Here is a 20293-nt window from a genome sequence, read left to right as displayed (position 1 = left end):
ACAGCTTAGCCCAGCATGTGGAGGGACTGTGTTGAGGGAGGGAGGGAGAGGGAGAGAGAGAGGGGTAATCAATTTTTTAAAGTCAGTAAATGGAAGAATTTTGGGGTTCATAAAGAGTGATAATAATCATTAAAAAATCTGAAATGGCTGGTTACATCAGAAAGATCGACAAACATTATTACACAAAGGGGTGATTGGCCCATGTATACTGAGCTATTGGAACAGTATTTTGAAGCAAATGAAATAACCAATGAGAAGTGAGCACCAATTTTGCTGAGTTTATTAGGTTTAAAGGCATACAGTTTGCTCAGAAGTTTAAGTCTTTCAACCAAACCAGCCACAATTAGCTTTGCTATGATCATGAAAGTAGTGCAGGAACATTTAGAATTCAAACCATTGTTGATTGCAGAATGCTTTAGAGTTCATAAGCGGAATGAAAAGGAAGGGATGTCCTCTTTCAGTGTACATGGCTGAATTGAAGGGATTGTCTGAGCATTGTCAGTTCAATGATGGGTTTAATGATGCACAGTTTGTGGAATATTACAACGAAGCATGCAAAAACTGCTTCTAACTGAAGCACAACTTGAATTCATAAGAGCAATTGAAACTGATGTGTCAGTGGGAAAAACAGATGCTTTTGAGTTGCAGTCAGCAATGAAACTGAGCTTGAACAAATTTGCATCTGGCCTGGTCAAACAAATTGTGTTACTGTTGGCAGGCGCTAACATATGTCAAATGCAAATTTAAAGGTGAAACTTGCAGAAAATGCAATGAAGTAGGACAGATACAAAGAGCATATTGGGCAGATAAAAATAAATGGACTGCTCCGGGAAGATGAAAACCTAGAAAGTCAAGTTGTAGTTTCAAAACGAGTACTAATCTGCATGCTATTGGTCAAAAATCTGATAACGGTGAGAGTGACGCAGGATTGTGTAGCCTTGAGATTTTCAGTGTGAAAATAAGCAATAAACAAGCAATATGGCTTATGCCACAAATGAATGGAAGATTAATCAAAATTGAATTAGATTCTGGTTCAGCTGTTCCAGCCATTCCACAAAATGAGTTTGAGAGGCATTTCAAAGATACCAAACTGAAACCTACAGAAATCCAATTTAAGAACTTGTACTGGAGAAAAGATAATTCCTGTGGGAAAAACATTTGTAACTATGAACAACCAACAAGCTACATTGACCTTGTATGTGGTAAAAACAGAAGGACCAGCATTGTGGGGACATGATTGGCTGAGATGAGTATACTAGCATGCCGCATTTCCTGCTATGATGCCATACAAAAGTGAATTAAGAAAGGATGTCACAACTGTCCATGCCAAACACCATGAACCGTTGCACAACAAAGGACAAATGGGTGTTGGTACAACCTCTGGTTGGAAAACATATTGGACCACGGAAGAACATGTTTCTCCGAAGTGTGAAAGTGTCGAAAGCGGTGATATGACTACTATAGTTTTCGTAGGCAATATATCTGAGAAAGCTTCTGTAACATTAATCAGAGAGTTACTTGCAAAATGTGGCTTGCTTTTAAGCTGGAAGAGAGTTCAGGGAGCTTCAGGAAAGCATATGGCTTTTGCAAATATAAAGAACCAGACTCTACTCTGCGTGCATTAAGGTTATTGCATGAACTTCAAGTGAGAAACAAAAAGCTGCTTGTAAAACTAGATGCAAAGACCAAAGCCCAGCTGGATGAATGGAAGGCAATAAAGAAAGGAGTCAATGGAGATATGAAAACAAAGGGTTTGTCAGATGATGTTGTGGTTGAGGATACCAAGAGAAGAGATCAGATCTTAAGGGGAGCAATAGAAGGATTAATAAGAGAATACTCCTGTGAAATAAATGGAGCTTCTCAGGATCAAGATCCACAAACTAGAAGAAGAAAAAGGAGGGAAGAGATGGAGATAAAGAATGTGAATGAGAAAAAGAATGGTGCGAAAGAGAGAAGGAATGTGAGAAAGAACAAGAAACAGACTGAAGTAGATCCAAAGAGAGAAGGTGGTGTCCAGAGCTGGCAGAACAACTTCCTGCAGTCTGCGTCAACTCGTACAATCACCGCGGCAGATGCCCCAGAACCCGAGATTATTTTCACAGATACAAGTCTCACCTGCCAAGCAGAGTGTTCCCCCTCGTTAGGAAAGATGTTATCCCACAAGAATAAGAAATTCTCCACAGTGACTAAACCTTAAAGCCTAAATGGGGCAATTTAAAATTTGCTATGTGGTGGATGTCTATACATAGTAGTTGCATTATATAATATACTGAGTATATAGTTGAGATACATTCTCTATTGAATTGGAGTTTATAGCTAAGCAGGGAGGAGTGTTGTATATTTAATATTTCAATAATATTTGAGTAATCTTGTATGTACACTGGTTGATTAAGCATTCTTCATTTAAATACTTCATTATTATTTATATGCATACATACATTTCATACATCATCATTCTACCACATGATATGTATGCATCTTGCTAAAAGTAAAATTGAAGTTACACCCCTGTTTTCAGACTCCCTTCTTTCTTTGAATTAGTTTAATGTTTTGAAGTTACAAAACATAACAGAATCAAACATACTTTTTTTGAATTGGAAATTTGTTATTTGGAAATGTGTTGATTACCCTGGCTTAGTCCTCAGCTGTTTTGGTTTGTTTTCCAATAACCCCTACATGCGTTTCGTAGTTTTTGTAACTGAACAAGTATGTACAGTAGTTGCCAGTTGTATCTTTCAAATCAGAAGCAGATTTATTATCAACATTTTTCGTGAAATTAGTTAAATTAGCAGCAGCAGTTCAATGCAATGCAATACATAATATTGAAGAAGAAGAAACAAAAGGTAAAATAATAGAAAAAATAAACTTACAGTATGTATATTGAATAGATTAAAATCATGCAAAAAACCAGAAATAATGTACTGTATATTAAAAAAGTGAGGTAGTGTTCACAGGTTCAATGTCCATTTAGGAATCGGATGGCGGAAGGGAAGAAGCTGAATCACTGAGTGTGTGCCTTCAGGCTTCTGTACCTCCTACCTGTTGGTAACAGTAAGAAAAGGCATGCCCTGGGTGCTGGAGGTCCTTAATAATGGATGTTGCCTTTCTGAAACACCACTCCTTGAAGATGTCCTGGGTACTTTGTAGGCTAGTACCCAAGTTGGAGCTGACTAGATTCGATCCCTCTGCAACTTCTTTTGGTCCTGTGCAGTAGCCCACCTCCCCCCTCCCCCACCATACCAGACAGTGATGCAGCCTGTCAGGATGCTCTCCACAGTACATCTATAGAAGTTTTTGAGTGTATTTGTTGACAAACCAAATCTCTTCAAACTCCCAATGAAGTATAGTCGCTGTATTTCCTTCTTTATAGCTGCATTGATATGTTGGATTGAGGTTAGATCCTCAGCAATCTTGACACTGAGGAACTTGAAACTGCTTACTCTTACCACTTCTGATCCCTCTATGAGGATTGGTGTGTGTTCCTTCATCTTACCCTTCCTGAAATCCTGAATCAGCTTTCTCATCTTACCGATGTTGAGTGCAAGGTTGTTGTTGCGACACTATTCCACTACTTGGCATATCTCACTCCTATATGCCCTCTCCTCTCCATCTGAGATCCTACTAACAATGATTGTATCATCAGCAAATTTATAGATGTTATCTGAGCTATGCCTAACCACACAGTCATGGGTAGAGAGAGAGTAGAGCAGTGGGCTAAGCACACACCCTTGAAGTGCAACAGTGTTGATCGTCAGCAAGGAGGAGATATTACAGATTGTGGTCTTCTGGTTAGGGAGTTGAGGATCCAATTGCAGAGGGAGGTACAGAGGCCCAGGTTCTGTAACTTCTTGATTGTGGGAATGATGGTGTTAAGTGCTGAGCTATAGTCGATGAACAGCATCCTGACTTAGGTGTTTGTGTTGTCCAGGTGGTCTAAAGCTGTGTGAAGAGCCATTGAGATTGCATCTGTTGTTGACCTGTTGTGGCGATAGGCAAATTGCAATGGGTCCAGGTCCTTGCTGAGACTGGAGTTCAGTCTAGTTATGACCAGCCTCTCAAAGCATTTCATCACTGTAGATGTGAGTGCTACCGGGTGATAGTCATTAAGGCAGCTCACATTATTCTTCTTAGGCACTGGCATAATTGTTGCCTTTTTGAAGTAAGTGGGAACTTCCGCCCATAGAGAGGTTGAACCATATCCAAAGGGAGTCATTTTTAACCTTATTTTAGATTTAACAACTTTGTAAATAATTGCTGACATTTAAATTTTTTTTATTGAATGCTGTTGGGCATGCAATATTAAATTTGTAGGAGGATTTTTTTTAGAATTTGCTTTTCAATTGGGGAAACAATTAGAGTAAAGGAAAGAAGAGGGGTTACATAGCAGTGTTGATGTTTTGCAAATAATCAACTGTTCACCCACATTACAATAAAGTGATCAGAGTTATTGAGGGTCAACTTCATTAGTGTCTTCAGTGGTCGTATCCTGTGGATAAGTGAAGGACTTCTACAGAAATTCACTCCATGTCTGGAAGTCTTTGCTGGATCAGTTATTTTGGTGCGAAGGTTCTTTATGGTCCAAATACACCTACCCTTATTGATCAAGCTAGTCTTAACTTGCAAAGCAAAACTGCACGGCAAGTGCAGCATATAGCCACAGTCCCCTAAATCCTGTCACACTTGCTTCCAGTAGTTTGTTGTCACCAGTGCTGAGAGAACAGTGTCCTAATGGCAGCTCCAATGTACAGTACTGTGCAAAAGTCTTAGGCTCATGTAAAAAAAAATTGTAAAGTGAAATGCTTTCAAAAATAATTTTATCAAAAAATTACTATAAAAAGCAGTAAACAGAAAAAACAACTCTAATCAATATTTAATGTAACCACCCTTTACAGGTGGAAAAAGAACTTAAGGATGTATATTGTATAAATTTCTCTTGACATTAAATGTACCTATTGAAACCTTTGCCTATAAAACTGCATCCATTTTATTAGGTACCCTGTTGTGCAGTTTTAAAATAAATTTGGCTGATGGGTTGTTCCAAGCATCTTGGAGAACTTATCACCGTTCTTCAGCAGACTATGACTGCCTTGCTTGTGCCTGTCTCTGTAGGTAATCCCAGACAGCCTCAACGATGTTGAGATCAGGGCTCTGTTGATGTCGTACCATCTGTTGCAGAGCTTCTTGTTCTTCTTTTCACTGAAGATAGTTGTTTATGACCTTGGCCATGTGTTTGCAGTTATTGTTCTGCTGCAGAATGAAGTTGGGAACCATCAGACACCTCCCTGATGGTATTGCAGGATGGATGGGAATCTGCTTATAATTCTCAGCATTGAGGATTCCATTAATTTTGACCAGCTCACCAACTCTATTTTCAGAAATGCAGTCCCAAACCTACAGGGGCTCTCTGCCATGTTTTACTGTTGGCTGCACTTATCCATGTAGAACTCTCAGCTCTTCTACAAACTACCTCCTGTTTGAGCCAAATATTTCAAATTTTGACTTGTCAGATCGGAGTATGTGCTGTCATTGTTCAACACCCCAATCCTTGTGTTTTGTGCGTAGGTGAGTCTCTTGGCTTTTTGGCAGTAACTCTTCCATTAAGTTCACTTCTGATAGGACTTCTCCAGACAGTGAGGTGTACTTGGGTTCCAGTGGTTTCTGCGAGTTCAGAGCTGATAGGAATGCTGGATTTCTGATTTAGAAGGGACGTGAGTTTGATGTCTCTCTTGTCTGCTGCACAGTTTCCTTAGCCGACCACTGCATTTCTGGTCCTCAGCCTTGCCTGTTTCTTTGTGCTTCTTAAGAAGAGCTTACACAGCACATCTTGAAACTCCTGTCGGCTGCAAAATTTCTGCTTGGGAGAGACCTTGCTGATGCAGGATGACCATCTTGTGTCTCGTTACTATGCTCACTCTTGCCCTGGTGTAAGAACTGATGATTTGAAGGTTAACCTGTCACATCTGCCACGCCTTTACTTTTTAATTTGTTGGTCCTTTGTCCAGTTCAATTCCTTCTCCATCAGTTTCATTTCCAGTTAATCAATTCAGTTAATTTAACTCAATATGTCATTGATCATTAGCACCTGTTTGTTATCTTTTTTAATCATGCACTGGGCTGTATACCTACAAAGTAATCAAGGTTTTATTTGAAAAGTGGTCTGTTACTTAATGTTACTTTCTTTAAAACTTTTGACATTTATTTTTTAGAAAATGAATGTTTAGAAATCTAAAATTTACTCTTTTCTACTGACACTAATGCAGAAGATAAAAAATAAACATCAAGACAAAATTTATATAAAAAAATCTAGGTTGCCTAAGACTTCTGCACAGAACTGTATATGAGGAGTACAGATAAAGCACAATAAAAGATAAAGCTATATGTACTTGCATGGAAATGCACACACATCACAAGACCAGACACAGGGAGCACAGATTATATTACTATAGTAATATGCAGGTTTAGTTATACAATCATTCTGTCCCAGTTCATGAACTTCACAACTCAGGAGTAATTGTGATGGGAGTGTCCACACACAGCACCCTAGAGTTGTATTGATTAGCATTGAGTGGAAATATGTGCCAGATTGCTGATTTCTAGCTGAAAGTTGGAGATAAAGATAGTATGTGTGAAGACGTCCAAATGATATATCTATGTTTCTTCTTTGAAATTAGTCGTACATGTTCATGTTTTCTTTGTTTGGTGGTCTTTAAGATTGCATTAGGTTATAAGCAGAAAAACTCAAGTAATCTTGCTTTAGTATTGAAGTACTAGTCATTATGCGTGGACTCTGCTGAAAATTTGTAAAGCTTCAGTGGTCACAAAATCTGTAGAACTGAAAACTCTGTTATCTTTGCAATATTCTGTTTTTCAGTTTGTACACAGCAGTGATTAGATCAATTTTAGAGTTCAAATGTGTCAGGATTAGTAAACAAATGAAATGATTTAGTTCCAGATCACCAAAATGCTTAAATGTAAGTATTGCAGGCATGAATGCGTTTAAAAACAGATGCTCTAGAGTTGCTCTTAATGTATCATTGATATCAGTTGCTGGCTATGAATATTATGTGACATACTAAGTTTGTTTATAGAACAAATATGTCTTGTTCACTTTTTGATTAGCTTAAAATGTTTCTTATTACAGAGATGCCTCATTTGGCACGTGCACATATAAGCTAACAGTTCTAGACTGTTTACTTGCTGTTAGTAAGGTAAGATGCTAAATCAATAATTAACATTTCCTGGCTTTTTGTTTTTCATTGATTGTCGTGCATGGTTTAATGATGAACCTTGTTAATAATGGTTTGAGGAAACTTTTGTCAACCTAGACTTCGCACATCAGTTTAAAAACTTGATGACTCATCCTTGTACAGAAACTTGAAATATTCTAATTTCCTCCCACTGCTATCAAGTAACACTATTTTGAGTGTGTTCCAAAGGGTCACCTCAATTATCCTCCCAAAATACTTACTTCAGGAATTCACTACTCTGTGCATGAAGTGCATCTGAAATTTTTACTGAAATGGAAATATGAGTTGGTATCTATACAAACTGACAAATATCAAATTCAATGCAGGTTTCAGGAAACTGTTAATTTACTTGTTACAGTGCTAGAATTACTATTCATCTTAACATACTTTTTTTTAGGCTGTGCAATATGATTTCTTCAATTTTAATACATTTGATGTAGATGAATATGAACATTATGAGGTTAGTGTTTTTTATTGTATTAGGAGATTACTTTTTCTGATTGATATACCTCAAGACTAACAAACTTTCATGAATAAGTAAGTGCCTCTAACTTCATTGCAGAGGGCAGAAAACGGAGATTTTAACTGGATTATTCCCAGCAAGTTTTTGGCCTTCAGTGGACCACATCCAAAGAGCAAAGTAGAAAATGGTAGGTGTTGAATCGCGTCACTGCTCAGCCTTGAATGTGGTACTCAATTATTAAATAATGCTCTTGCGATATCCACGTAATATTTGTCCAATGATTTTTATTTTCAAGATGCCTTGGTGGTATTTTATTTGGTGCAAGTGTTAGTTGAGGTGCACTACATGTTGTTAAGTATGTGCTGGATAGGGACAGAATAAATTGTTCATGGGTTTGGATAAAAGAGCATGTAGTGTGGTTCATGCAACATTAATCTATTGATTTAGATTTGTTCAGATAATAGGCTTGTTTACATATTGTAAATATTTTAAAACTTTGATGTAACTTTGTTTAATTCTCTCCTGAATGGCCATGAATCTGTCACTTTTGGTAAATATTCATTTCATCCAAATCTCCACCACTTTCATTAAATTAAGGCACCAAATCTTGTACACCAATCACTTTATTTTCTTTAACTGACATCACTGACTTCCAGTCCCCAAGTTCCTCAAATTTGAAACTCTTACCTCTTGTGTTTAAATCTACTCCTTAAATCTACTCTGTAAGCTAATGCATAATCTTTGCATTGTCATCCAGACCCCTACCATTTGTTTCCAGTTCCTCCCCTTCCCCTTTTAGCCTTATTCTTGAATATTTTACCTAAACTGTTGCTGCAACATCATCTTTTGCACCCTATTTAAAAATAAATATCTATTAACTTTGGTTTAATATCAATTATTTAAGGAGTATGTCAAACATGTTTTTTTCTGCTTGTCACCTTTTAAGTTAGTTGAATAATTTTGATCATAGGAAAGGTGAGGAATCTCTCTTTTCAACTCCAAGAACCAAATAGGTAATTGGATCTTCACGATTATGCTGGAAGCATAGTACTTATTGAATTTTGAATGTAGTTTATTCCCATCCTTGGTATTTAATTCTCCCCCATCTATACCAGTTGCTCTGTTCTTCCATTGGAGCAGAAAATCTATCATTTGAACACTCCCATACTTGTAAGTTTCTTGTATCAGACACAAAATGCGGCAGGTCAGGCAGCATCTTTGGAGAGGATTAGAGTCAGCATTTTGGGCTGAGACTCTTCATCAGAACTTCACGGTTGCTGACTTGCAAGTCTCTACGGTTCTACTGAGTTAAGTACAATATGTGCTGTGTTACAGAAGTATTTTTTACACTCCTACTAAGATCACAGATGCAAACTTTAGGATAATACAGTGACTTTTCAAGTAAGTATGATCTTATGCAGCAAGCAGTGCATTGTTTAAATCAGCTGACTTTGCATTGGACATATACATTCTCACTTTGTGGATTCCATCCGCTGTAAATTTTCCTACATTCCAAGTTTCCCTTTAACTGTTAAAGAAGCTGAATGCACTTCCATGTTTCTCAGCAATTAGCCTTCACGTTGTTAAGAATGGTAACTGAGAGCTACCTCCTCCCTCCTCACCACTCCTGTTAGGTTTGAAGTCGTCCTCCACTGCAGTCCCTCCATTTGTGTGGGAAAAATACTAATCTGCATTTTGAATGTTGCTTCGGAGGAAAACAAAATTGAAGAATAGCTGGTGTTCATGAAACTTTGAATGTTATCCTAGCAGCAGACGTATTCTTAGAGCTCAGAATTTTATTCAGAGGTTTGTGATCTTTAAGTGTTGAACACCATGTATTTCACTTCTACATCTTTCCCAACTCCCTGGGAGAACCTCATCCACATTTCCAGGCTTGACTGTACAAAGTCCTTTTTGGCCTCCTTTCCTCTAAATTCAAAATCTACTACCCATTCAAGAGTCAAAAATGGTAAGTCCATCACCCATCACCCCCATAATTAATGTTTTATATTTTCTTTTGACAACTCTCTCATCCACCACTACCTCCAGTGCTTAGAGCTGCATTTAAATCATTTCATCACCTCTTTGCTCTTTACTTTGATGTTCTCATTCAGCCCTGCAGTAATATCACTTTTGCACTCTGCATTCCTTAAATCTAGCTTCTTGAATATTGCACGTCTCCCATCAACTCAAAATCCTGTTCTCAACTACCTAATCCATTTCCTCTGGATTCTCTCCCAAGTTCCTTCTGCTCTTTTAAGATTTGATGTTCTCCCAATATCTCCTCTAGCTCATTTCTTTTATTTTGCTACACCTGTATTGTCAGCAAACAAGTTGCTGATGTTGAATTTACTACCCATATTTTCCCAGTAATCGTTAATCACTTTGTGATCACATTCCATTCCCAGGTGTAGCAGTGCTTTTCCATGTTCACGGGTTTAGTCCTGAGGCCTCACTGGGAGAGAAGTCCTGCACACCAAACACATTTCCAAACTGCTGCTTCTGAAGCAAGCCAGAAACACTTAGCTGCTGCCATAACCTCCTAATGAGTTCGAGTGACAGCCAGAAATTGTGAAAGATTTGATTTTTAATTTGATTGAAAAGTTTTGTGGAAGGCACTTTAATAAAGGGATAGAAATTGTTACTTAGAGAAAGTGGTTGATTTGTGTTCTAAATTTGCAGAGTCTTTGTAAACAAGGCTTGAACAGTTTGCAGAGACAGAAGAATCAAAAAGAAGCGGGAGTACTCCCTTCCAGACAGCTACTTCGCTTGGTGCAGTCACAACTGATCCTTTATCAAAATACCATAACTTGCTTTCATCCTGAATCCCTTGATGTTTTACATCTAGAAATCTGTCCATCTACTACTTAAGTACATTCAGTGAAATAGCGGGTTACTGTTTGTTGCATAGATTGTTATTGTAAGGTTAAAAGCCATTATTTCAAGTACAACTTCTTTATCAGAATGTAGAAGCTTTGTATCGTAAGCAATTTTTAGGTGTACTGCTTGTGTTGTGCCTGGAGTCATTTTAAAAGTTGTCAAACTTAATCGACATACCATTTCTCTTCCTTATTGGATTAGGCTACCCTCTGCACGCTCCAGAGGCCTATTTCCAGTACTTTCGAAAACACAATGTCACCACAATTATTCGTTTGAACAAGAAAATGTATGATGCCAAGCGATTCACAGATGCTCGCTTTGACCACTATGATCTCTTCTTTGTGGATGGAAGTACCCCTAGTGATACTATAGTCAAAAAGTTCTTGAACATCTGTGAGAATGCAAAGGGTGTCGTTGCTGTGCACTGTAAAGGTATGGTTCCTCATTAACATTTACAGTGTTGATAATGGCATTAATATCATAGCATATTTACTTAAGAATTTTGTAAAAGAAAACTTAAACGTTTACACAAAAGCACAAGTTGAGACTAATCAACATCTGAAATTAAATCTGGACCAGTGGAAAGTCACGATTAGGGTTCTTTATCTTTCACAACACGAATTGGGCAAAGTGTATTTTCTATTCCTTGATGTTTAGATAATGTATTCTAGTTTAGAAATGCAACTTTTGACATTTTAAAACATTAGCGATGGTGGATGTTGCCTCCCCTATCCACCAGACATGTCAGGCTTGTGATGGGATGCTCCTTCCTTACATTCTTACATAGAATAAAAGAAGGATGAGAGTGGATATAGGACTGCGAGAGAATGAGGCTGGAGAAATAAAAACGGGACAAGGAGATGGCAGATGAGCTAGATGAGTATTTTACATCAGTCTTCACTGTGGAGGACACTAGCTGTGTGCCAGATGTGAAGGGTGTGAGGGAAGAGAAATGAATGTAATTACTACAACAAGGGAGAAGGTGCTCAAACAGCTGAAAGACCCAAGGGTACATAAGTCACCCAGACCAAATGAACTGCACCCTAGGGTTCTGAAAGAGGTAGCAGTAGAGATTGTGGAGGCATTAGTAATGATCTTTCAAAAATCATTGGACTCTGGCATGGTGCCAGAAGGCTGCAAAATTGCAATTGTCACTAAACTGTTTAAGGAAGGCAGCAGAAAGGAAATTACAGACCAGGTAGCCTGACCTCAGTGTTAGAGTCAGTTGTTAGGATGAGGTTATGCAGTACTTGGTGACACAGGACAAGACAGGACAAAGTCTGCACGGTGACTTTAAGGGAAAATCTTGCGTGACAATCCCATTAGAATTCTTTGAGGAAATTTCAAGTAGGATTAATAAAAGGGATGCAATGAATGTTGTATATTTAGACTTTCAGAAGGCCTTTGACAAGGTGCCACACATGAGGCTGCTTACCAAGTTAAGAGCCCATGGTATTACAGGGAAGTTACTAACGTGGTTAGAGCATTGGCTGATTGATAGGGGGCGCTGAGTAGGATAAAAGGATCCTTTTCTGATTGGCTGCCACTGACGAGTGGTGTTCTGCAGGGGTCAATGTTGAGACCGCTTCTTTTTGTGCTGTATATCGGTGATTTAGATGACGGAATAGATGGCTTTGTTGCCAAGTTTGCAGATGATATGAAGATCGGTAAAGCAGCAGGTAGGCTGAAGAAGGACTTGTACAGATTAGGAGAATGGGCAAGGAAATGGTAAATGAAATACAATATTGGAAAATGCATAGTCATGTACTTTGGTAGTAGAAATAAATGTGCAGACCATTTTCTAAATGGTGAGAAAATCCAAAAATCTGAGATGCAAAGGGACTTGAGAGTCCTTGTGCAGAACACCCTAAAGGTTAACTTGCAAGGAGAGTTGGTGATGAGGAAGGCAAATGCAATGTCAGCATTCATTTCAAGAGATCTCGAATACAAGAGCAGGGATGTGAGGCTGAGGGTTTATAAGGCACTGGTGATGCCTCATCTTGAGTACTGTGAACAGTTTTTGGTTCCTCATCTAAGAAAAGATGTGCTGGCACTGAAGAGGGTCCAGAGGAGGTTCACGAGGATGATTCTTGAAATGAAAGGGTTATCATACGAGGAACGCTTGATAGTTCTGGGTCTGTACTCACTGGAATTTAGAAAGATGGGGGGGGGGGGATCTCATTGAGACCTTTTAAATATTGAAAGGCCTAGACAGAGTAGATGTGGAAAGGATCTTTCCAATGGTCTAGGATAAGAGGGAACAGCCTCAGAATAGGAGCATCCATTTAAAACAGAGATACAGAGAAATTTCTTTAGCAGAGGGTGGTGAATTTGTGCAATTTGTTACCCTAGGCAGCTGTGAAGACCAGGTCATTGGGTGTATTTAAGGCAGAGCTTGATAGGTTCTTGATTGGACATGGCTTCAAAGGTTATGGGGAGAAGGCTAAGGAGCGGGCTGAGAAGGGGAAAAAAAAGAACAACCATGATTGAATGGCAGAGCAGGTGATGGGACAAATGGTCTAATTCTGCTTCTGTGCCTTATATGGTCTTGTGCTTGAGTGCATCTCCAAGAAGGTCGATGTCCAGAGTAAAACAGGCAACCTGATTGGGACATCATTCCCACCCTTTTGTGCTGGTGTATAATGAGTGACCATCTAAAGTCTATCCTTCTGACCATGACGCATGCTTCTATGCATTGAGTTGCCGCCACAGGATTGGCTGATTATATAATTGCATTAATGAGCAGGTGTACAGAGGTACCTAATAAAGTAGCCACTGTGTGTATCTCCCAATTCTGCAGCATGGTTAGAACACAATGGAGCATGGCACTTGGCAGCAATGGATTTTGCACTTTGGCTTTAAGAAACATGGGAAGTATGTAGTCAATTTTTTATGAACTGAATTGTGTTTTTTTTACCTAGTTAAAGCCTTTTAGCAAATTCTGCATATTTAACACATTTTAAAGTTTTCAGACACAAAAAAATGACTTGTAACTTCTTTGAAATATTTTAGCTGGCTTAGGTCGAACTGGTACTCTTATAGCATGTTATATCATGAAGCACTACAGATTAACAGCAGCAGAAGCCATTGCCTGGATCAGAATATGTCGACCGGGATCAGTTATAGGACCTCAGCAGCACTTTTTAGAAGAGTGAGTAAATGCCAAACTTAGTAGTAAGTCATATTAAACATAAATGTTTTTCAGCCATACCTGATCTCTGCTTTGAAATTGTTGGGAATGTTCAACAGATCAGGCAGCACCGGTGGACCTGGGCTGCTGATTATTGCTAGTGTTTTACTGTATGTTTTATCTCTGAGTTCTGCATTGTTTTGCTTTTAGTTTTCCAATATGTATTTGATCATTATCTGCAAATGTTAAAATTAATGGCTTTTTAAAATACAGCGTCATCATGTTGGTATTGTGCATTGAGGAAGTGAATACAAGCTTAAGACTACAGATCTCGAGAAGAGTTTCCATACCACGAAATTTGTTGGTGGGAAGAGTTCTAGAGGGAGAAGAGAATATTAGAAAGCAGGTCAAAGTTCTTGATCTGTTCTTACCAATTACTTCTGAAAGCATCAGGAGCTTGTTACCGTGTCAGAACTGGAGATGCAAAGAGTTGCCTCCTTTACTGGATTGTACTAAGTAATAGATTTGGAAGATTCTTGTGTGACGCATGGTCCTTGGACAGTGAAGGTCACACACATTTCTTTCCAGTTGTTCACTAGCTCCATAATTATTGTTTCTGATTTATGAAGACCCACCCCCTCCTGCCCAATTCCTACATAAATGAAGAACAAATATGTGAAAGGTAAGAAAAGGGTCAGGATCAGCATCCTTGATTTACTACAAATGTTCACTTTCCATGTTTTTATGTAATAGAGTATAGCATTTGCTGTCTGCAGCTCAAATCACCAGCTTCAAATTAAGATATACTAAAGCTGAAAAAATGCATTACAAAAGTAACCTTCCCTTTGGAGCATCTTAATGTGAAAATGTAAAGTTTTCTGATCGCAAACCATAGAAACAGGCCCTTCAAACCATCAGGTGTTCAGTTAAGCTGATCCCATTTTATCCTCCTCACACTCTGATCAGTTTCAATCTCCATTACTGTAATCACCTTGGGTAATTTACACTGGTCGACTAACCTACCAATTTGCATATCTATTGGGTGTGGAATGAAACAGGAGCAAACTCATACTGTTACGTGGAGTTTCTGCAAGCTTCGCATAAACAGTATTGGAGGACAGGACTGAACCCCAATCACTGGAGCTGCTTCTAGCTCTGCTAGCTATGTCACTGTACTTAGTCTGAAGGTCAGTCAGCATCTTCATCTGCTCTTGTGAATGGTGAGTGAAGTATCAGTGAATAAAATGGAGCTGCCTCAATTAAACTCGGCCATTCAACAAAGTTTAAAATAAAACTGAAAATATTGGAAATACTCAGGAGTTTCAGGTTTTATTTTCAGCATCATAGGATTCTGATTTTGGATTATCGTTTAAAGTTTATTTAATTATATCATTGATACGTTACCCAAAACCCCCAAAGATCATCAGTAAGAAAAAATCATTCTTTCTTTTCAGTTTTTCATTTGGGTCCTGTGCACTTGTTCTTTATTCTCATGACATGTTTCTTTATATTTGTGACAAGGAGAATGAAGTGCACAGGATCCCACAGAAACACTGGGGGAAAAGAGATAGAAAAAGTGGTGTATATGAAAAACATGGTATTCTGTGCAAATTGTTCATTGTGAAACTAGATTTTTATGGTTTGAAGAACAACTATCAATACAAATACTAATATCTAGATAAAGGCCTTTTTTTGTAGGAAAACTGTTGGCGTCAGACTGCTTGATATTAACGTTTTTCTGTCAATTGTTTGAAAGCTAATAGGAATGTATGTAAAACTGAGTATATTAAATTCTACTAATCAATGGTGGCATGTAACACAATTACATGTAAATTCAGTTTAACGGGGAGTAGAGGAATTAGGACTTGGCATCTTGTCAGAAGGAAGATAAATGTTCTGGACAGTTTCTGAACTAAGAGATGTAGAACAAATGAAGTACCTTTTACGGTCCCCTGTACTTGATATCCTTTAAATTGTTTGTTACATTTGGCAGGAAACAAGCTAGCCTGTGGACCCAAGGTGACCTGTTCCGTGCAAAAGTTAAAGAGCAGATGAATGGAAAGGAGAAGGGTGGCGTTACTAGGATCCTTTCTGGAGTTGATGATATCTCCATCAGTGATGATCAGAATAGGATGTGTGATGAACAAGAAAGTCACATGGTATGTAAAAAAAAAAAAATTTGGAACAAGATTTGAGCATTACATTGAGAATAAAACACATTTTGAAATAAGTTATGTCGTTCCCTTTACTTAGCAATAACATTCAACAGTTCTCATTCATTTACCACCCTAAAGCAAATTATTTTAGGGTTGTAATGCAGACTTCACCTACAGTGGCAGGAGAGACTTAAATTGTAGCCTTTCTGTATGGAGCCCTTGTAGTGGTTGCCCCCATCTTTAGTGTATCTTAGTGCATAGTCCTTTTGAGCATGCCAGTGTGCAGTCTGGAACACTAATGAGTTTCCAGCAAACAACAGGCTATTTTTGCAGTGCTGTCCGTTTCCCAGCAACAAGTAATATTTTTCTTAGTGCGTGTCCAGAGTACAGACCCTACATCACACAGTCCTATGTCGTGTAACTGTTTTGGACAAATCCTGATAAATACCACTGTAGCTCATCCCAGGTCTTGCAAAATGGATTCAGACTGAGTAGCTGTCCTGACAGCAGTGTGCATATCTCCAGTGTTTGAATCATACATGAATGATGGACCTTCCTCATAACTAGCCAGTTGCTTTTTTGAAAGGGCATTCAAGTTAGATAATGAGAATTTTTCCTAAGTATACTGTATTCATAATAGTTCAGGCATGTTATTGTGTTCATTCACTGTACAAAGCAATTCAGTACATTAATTTACTGTTTGTCCACATTATTTATCTTTGATCCACAAATATACTACATCAGTGAAATGTTTGAGAAACTGTTACACAGGGCCCAGCCCTTCGATGTCGTCTGGCAGCTCCAATCTTTGAATAATGTTAATCTTGATATGTCAATTTGTTCATTAAAGCTCAACACTTTACAATCATACTGTACTAAAGCTGCATATAAAATCATGTTCACAATATTATTTAATTACTTCACAATGTCACTGAATAACTTTTTCTAAACAATGGTGAAACCACCCTTCTAAATGTTCCTAAAAGCAAAATGATGTGGCAGAGATTCAGATCCTTTTGTTGTAGTGTCCTAACCTTAGATACGATTTGGAATTCTGTCCTTTGTCCTCCTGCCTATCTTCCTCTCTCCCCTCCTCTAAGAGTTAGTACCTCTTTGACATCGTTGTGACAACTGTTTTTGACAATGCTTTTGATGTTCGTCCACCTTAAAGACACTTGTATTGGTATGGCAAGTGGAAGAAGGGGTAGTTATTACACAATTTTCACTTAAAAAATTCTTTCGTGGTTTCAAAGTATTTTGATAATTGGTAACCAACAGAAAAGGAAGTTGTTATGGTGGTATTGTTTGCATCAATGTTATAATTGACAAGGCTGTTTAAAAGGACTGGGATACCGTTCAATACTGGGATTCATCCAGATTTTGCCTCAAATATGTTCAGCACTGTTGACCAGAAGTTAGAATCAACACTGTCTCTGCTAAGAAATTTAGTCCAATTGATTGAGAGGTGCTCTGATTAGGAAATATATGGCTTCTGAAAAGATTTTGTAAAATTGGGACCACAATCTTGTGCATGGCTCCCGCTGATAGTTCATGGGATCTGCCAACAGAGGGCACAAGATGTACCACATCCACCTAGTGCTGAGTTGAAATCAAGTCAGTGTCCGAGTTTCATTTCCAATAACAAATTAGTTTCTGTACTGCATTTTGATCTAAAATAGTTCCCAGTTTTCTTGGAAATACAGTTTCGCAATTCAGGCTGAGCCAAGAGCAAAGTATGGAGGGACAGATAGGTAAGTAAGGAGGTACAAGAATTGAAGAATTAAATTGGAGTTGGTTAAAAGAATTGCATCCACAGGTACAGCAAAAGAAAATGGACAATTTTAAAGACCAAGCCAGAGGAACAGAGGATAAGAGAGATGTAGTTGAGGGAGGTTAGAGGTGGGCATGAGGAAACAGATGGAGGGGTTTAAATAGGTAAATGAGAATTTTCAATTTGGGAATAGAGAATTGGGTAGCTTTGGAGTGATGAATAAGTGAGATTTGAATGAGTGCTTTAGAATCTCTCTGACTGAGTCATTATGGCATATACTTCATTATGGTTAGCCAGAAATATTGAGCACCACTAAACAGGATAAAATAAATTCAAAGTCAGACTAAACCATTTTATCTTAATTATATAACATTTATAATTTTTAAATTCACTCAGTGTCTTATTTTCAAGTAATGAAAGAAGTGCAAACGCCCACTAAGGCCACTCTCAGGTTGGAGGAGCAACACCTCATATTCCATCTGGGAATATGATGGTCCAGTTTGGTGGCATGAATGTTAATTTCTCCTTTTGGTAATTTTTCCCCTCTCCCTTCTCTCTTCTTCCATTCCTCCATCTGGCTCCCCTTTTACCTCTTCACTTGCCTATCCCTTCCACCAGTGCCCCACTTCCTTCCCTTCTCATCTTTTCCAGTCTTGTCTCCTATCAGATTCCCTCTCCTTCAGCACTTTACCTTTTCTATCTATCACCTCCCAACTTTTCTCTTCATTGCCCACCTGGCTTCACGTATCACTTTATAGCTTGTACCCCTTCTCCCCTCCTTCCTCCCACTTCCAGTCTGGATAAAGGGTCTTGGCCTGAAACTTTGACTGTTTATTCCACTCTATAGATGCTGCCTGACATGCTAAGTTCCTCCAGCATCTTGTATGTGTTACTAAAAGCTTTAGCTAGGAAGCCACAAAGGATGGAGCTGTAATTTGTATGTAAAACACTGTTGGTTGCAGATTTTAATCAAGAATCCATTTTGCACTTCGTAAATTATTAGGATTAAAAAATGGTAAATTATTTTAGTCATGTATAATGTCAATAGGAAATGATATTTGTGGGCTTCTACCCTGTTAAGATTGTGATTTTCTAGTCTTTTGTGATGTTAATTAAAGTGACATTTCCTATTAAATATTCTGATTTTTAATTTCTTCTTTCTCCGCAGTACAATGATAATGACAATGATGATCATTACCCTAATAAAAATGAAATGACACAAGGAGATAAACTCAGGGTGTTGAAAAGCAGGAGACCAGCTAGAACTGTAAACACTGGATCATTAAAGTGAGTATCATTGTAGGGATATTAGGTCTGTCAAAATTGGAGGTTTGCACTTGATGACTTGAGCAAGAAATACTTTTAGATCTAGATAAAGAAATAATGTTTCTGGAGAGTGGAAAACATCTCAATTGTAGATAATTAATACCCATGTCATACACTCCTGAAACAAAATAATACAAAAAGCTGCAAAGTAAACATCCCTTCTTTGTGGCCCATTCATATGCCTTAGGGACGGTATCAAGAACTTCACAATTTTACAGTGGCTATCAATGTGACCCCCTTCAATCATTGTTGCAGCCTTCAGATGAATGCAAGTTTGACTGAGATTTTTTTTTTTTGGTGACATCCCACTGTTCAGAGTTGCATAGGGGCTTGCCAAGAGAGTTTTGTGTGGTTCCCTAAGAAACAAAGTGAGGTACAAAGTTTCTTCCCAATAGTCTGAGTCGAGAATACCTAATCTAAGCTGCATACTAACCCACTGTGGTTATTGCAGTGGAGTTCTTAAATGAGAATTAACAAGAAAAGCTGAGTAACTAAATGGTCAACCATTTATATGAGGTTATGTCCTTCATTTCTAGACTCTTTGGTCAGAGAAAACAGCCATTGACTATAGTAGTCCAGAGTATTGTTGCCCCCAAACAGAATGCTGTAGCGTTCAATTATGTTACCTCTTCGTTCTCTGAAATATCAAAAGTATACACTACACTACCTTTGGTTAAAAATGTTTGCTCCTGCTTTGTGGAGATAAAAACTGGTTGTTAATACTTGGTTTGTTGGTCTGCATTAAAATCATAAACTATTATTTACTCTCCTTCTCCAGTCCCTCTAGAATAATGACTAATCCCCTATTTGCTTTTGTAAGCACCTCCTGTGCCAAAATGCTGAGATTTAATGTACTACTATATCCAATCTGACCAAATGGCAACATTTACTAATCTTTCTCTACTGGCAAGAGAATTCCATTCACTGTCTCTACACCTAGAACTCAAAGCTGTAGGCCTCTTACACATTTAAGTACTTTTTGATTTAACCATTAATTTTCAATAAACATACTGTATTTCTGGCATGTTTATTGAATCATCTACCGTGAAGGTATTTGTTAAGTAACTCAGTGTTTTCCCTATTCTGATTTCTTTGTCTCTAAGATCCCTTTATTATTTACATTGTTCTCTGTTTTTATACTCATAAAAGCACGATTCTGACTTTACTGGTTTTCTTGTTTTCCTAGTTTTCATAAATGTTCAGTTGTGCATGAATTAAAAAGATATACCATCCGTGGCGCAGACTTGCAATCAACTTTATTACTTTGGCTCAAGATTGTGCCAGAGTTGTCATTTGAAAAATTTAGTGGACGAGTAGAAT

General features: G+C 38.1%; 1 protein-coding gene across 4 annotated transcripts in view; it reads left to right on the top strand.

Moving 5' to 3' along the window:
- Positions 1–20293, top strand: part of LOC132394116 (dual specificity protein phosphatase CDC14A-like) — a 90263-nt gene that overhangs the window by 41398 nt on the left and 28572 nt on the right. For all 4 annotated transcript variants that reach the window (XR_009512185.1, XM_059969875.1, XM_059969876.1 and 1 more), the window contains 7 exons: positions 7142–7208; positions 7645–7707; positions 7810–7897; positions 10792–11022; positions 13603–13741; positions 15714–15879; positions 18816–18934. Coding sequence is in view for 3 of the 4 variants with exons in the window: in XM_059969875.1 (XP_059825858.1) it covers positions 7142–7208; positions 7645–7707; positions 7810–7897; positions 10792–11022; positions 13603–13741; positions 15714–15879; positions 18816–18934 (873 nt within the window). In the remaining variant the exon portion in view is untranslated. The remainder of the gene's footprint in view (positions 1–7141; positions 7209–7644; positions 7708–7809; positions 7898–10791; positions 11023–13602; positions 13742–15713; positions 15880–18815; positions 18935–20293) is intronic.

This window comes from Hypanus sabinus, chromosome 5 (assembly GCF_030144855.1).
Source record: "Hypanus sabinus isolate sHypSab1 chromosome 5, sHypSab1.hap1, whole genome shotgun sequence".
Taxonomy (NCBI): domain Eukaryota; kingdom Metazoa; phylum Chordata; class Chondrichthyes; order Myliobatiformes; family Dasyatidae; genus Hypanus; species Hypanus sabinus.
The sequence above is the reverse complement of the archived record's forward strand: the minus strand, read 5'-3'. Positions and strand labels throughout refer to the sequence as shown.